Consider the following 2,728-nt stretch of genomic DNA (forward strand, 5'->3'; position numbering starts at 1 on the left):
GCTTGACGTACTTGTCATAGACACACTTCCCAAACTGGTTGACGATGGACACGCGGGCGGCCATGCTGTCCTCCCCCGCGGGGCCCACGCCCACCATCTCGCAGTCCATGGCTAAGGCTCTCGTCAGGCTGAAGGGGAACCAGAGGCTCGTTTCATCAGCGCCGAGGGGCCCAGGGATCGGCACCGGCTCTCCGCCCGGCCCCCGTGCCGCGCAGAGTGACAAGCTCTAAGCGGTCACAGGGACCCTGGCAGGTGCCCGCCTGGTCTCCTGGAGAGCGGGGGAGCCCCCCGAAGCCCCCCGCCCACGAAGGCGCAGCCCGCGTACCCGCCGAAGGCCTGCTCCTTCGCCAGCGCGACGCTGCGCTCACGGCCGCCCAGCTGCCTCCTCGCTACGGCGGCCGCCTCTGGGCCTATGGCCGCTTCGATGTCCGCCGGGTCCACATCGTCAAACCAGATGTCTCCTCTGAAAGGCAGGGGGGGGCGCAGGCTGACCGCGCGGTGAGTGGGGCCCCCCAGCTGCCCCCGCGATTTCGACCCTCACACTCTCCTCTCGTCTCTTTGCTTTTTAATGAGAAAACGTTCACCGTCAAACATCTGAGAGACAGCGGTGAACACGCGGGCTGGGAAATGGAAGCCGAAGCCCCGACGCGCGCTGGCCACTGGTGCTCGGTCCCCCCCGACGCCCCTGTGGGGACGTGGGCGTCTGTCCCGCGGGATCGGCTGCAATGTCCTTCCCTCAGCGATCTCCTCCCGACCCCGCCGGGGGACCCGCCCCTCTGGCCGTTTGCTCCCACAGCTGCCCCCTCACCGTCACCCTGACCACGCTGACGGAGTTACTGAAATAGTGTCAGCTCGTCATCTGCCTCCCCTCCTCGAGAGCGAGGGGCCCGTGGTGACTGCTCTGTCCCCAGAGTGCGCCCGGCCACAGTGACACAAGGCGGGCACTCACACCAAACTGTTCTTCCCCACGGCCCCCAGCAACTGCCCTGACACCCAGGCCACACGCAGCCGGCCGGACTTACACACACGCTGCCTCCATCTGAGCCACACAGAGGCAGCCGCTGACCCCCGGTCCTCCCCTTGTCAGTGACCATCACAGCGTTTGTTGAGTAACCACCAGGTGCTGAGTCAGCACCCTGCACCTCACAGACCCCGCCCCCAACACCACAGAGGACCAGAGCGAGGCTCAGGGGACATCAAGGACTTGCCCCGAACCCGCTAACTGGCAAGATGCAGGAATCGTCTTCAAACCCGGGTCTCTCTGTCTTTGGCATCTGTCATTCCGCCAGTCTTTACTGGGGACTCCCAAGTGCCCAGCTCTGCTCCGGCCCCAGGGATGCAGCGGCTACGGGCAGGCCCTGGCCTCACTGTGCCTACTCTCCAGGGGAAACAGATAACGAGAAAACCAACAGCATCGGGAAAGGGTGACGAGGAAGGGCCACCAGCCTCAACCTCCTTAAGACAGGCCTTAAGCCGCTGTGACTTTGTTCTCAGTGACGAGGACGACTGAGGCCGGCTGCAGCGCGGGGTGGCGGAGGCCGTGCCCGTCACCGCAGCCGATCCTCGGGCAGAGACCGCCAGTACTCACTCGGTGGGCGGGGCTGGAGCCAAGGCTGCAGCCACCTCCTTAGCTTTCCGCTTCTTATGTTTGAGGTCCCCTCGTTTTGGAGAAATGTCACCATTTGTCCTTTTCTTGGTTCCTTTCTCGTTGCTCTCTGCTCCTTTGGCCTTTGTGGGCGGTGCCGGCACCTTCCTGTTCGTCAGCGATCCCGGAGGAACAGAGCCCCCCGTGGCCTGTCGGGCTGTCTTTCCTGTCCCCATCTCAACTCGCTTTGCCTTTCTGTTCCGCTGGATGATTTCGGGCTGCTGCTTGGAATCCTGAGAGGTAACAGCTGGCGTTTCCAGGGCCTGCGATTTTTGTTTCAGCAGCTAAGGGGACCCCAAATAAAATACATGACACGATTTGGAAATCGCACAGGAAAAACTTACGTGTGCGTGTAGATATACACACGTCGACTACATCTACACGTACTTCCTCTCAGCATCACCGAAATTCATTTCCCAAAGGTTTGGAAAAAGTCCTTCTCCATTCTCATCTCTAAGTCACTTACTTGTGAACTGATTTTGCCTGTACCATTACAATGCGCAATTGGACACCCGCTTTCTCATTCCTACAAAGTTTCAGGCTCACAGTCTACACCCTGAGTGCCCGCCGAGTGACTGCAGAGACTACTTCGCTCTGAGCCCCGGGGATGCTAAGTCGCCTGCTCAGAGTTCATTTACAGCCACTTCCTCACGGCCTTCACGCACAGAGGGCTCTGAGGTCTCCCAGCCCCAAACCTCCTCCTCGGGCCCAAGCCCCCAGCTCGGCACACCTCAACTACAGCTAAGGCCCCGGCACGTGGCAACCAGCCGAGAGGTGATGAGGTGGGGTCCCGCTGACCTGTTCCCACAATAGTTAAAGAACGAGCATCTACTATCTTGTATGAACTAGAAAAAACTCATGGTCTTTCAATACACACTCCTTCCATTCCATTTTGTTTCCCTTTCTTGAGAGGAAGAGGCAGAGATACAGCTCAAGAAGGCAGACGGAGCCCTGGGTTGCCCATGGGAACTGCATCGGTCCCATTTGTCCAGACAGAAGAATCACGAAGTCTCCCACCCTGAGCTATCAACGGGGCGTGTGAAGAGGCTCGAGCAGCTCTCCTCTGCGCTCTCTCGCTCACCC

General features: G+C 60.3%; 1 protein-coding gene across 1 annotated transcript in view; it reads right to left on the minus strand.

Annotated features, from left to right (window-relative positions):
• REXO4 (REX4 homolog, 3'-5' exonuclease) overlaps window positions 1-2,728 on the minus strand; it is a 9,898-nt gene that overhangs the window by 4,572 nt on the left and 2,598 nt on the right. Inside the window, exons 2-4 of the mRNA XM_011370000.2 lie at window positions 1,589-1,929; window positions 326-463; window positions 8-128 (exon numbers count right to left, since the gene is read on the minus strand). Coding sequence (XP_011368302.1) covers window positions 8-128; window positions 326-463; window positions 1,589-1,929 — 600 coding nt within the window. The remainder of the gene's footprint in view (window positions 1-7; window positions 129-325; window positions 464-1,588; window positions 1,930-2,728) is intronic.

This window comes from Pteropus vampyrus, unplaced genomic scaffold, assembly GCF_000151845.1.
Source record: "Pteropus vampyrus isolate Shadow unplaced genomic scaffold, Pvam_2.0 Scaffold157, whole genome shotgun sequence".
Lineage (NCBI taxonomy): Eukaryota > Metazoa > Chordata > Mammalia > Chiroptera > Pteropodidae > Pteropus > Pteropus vampyrus.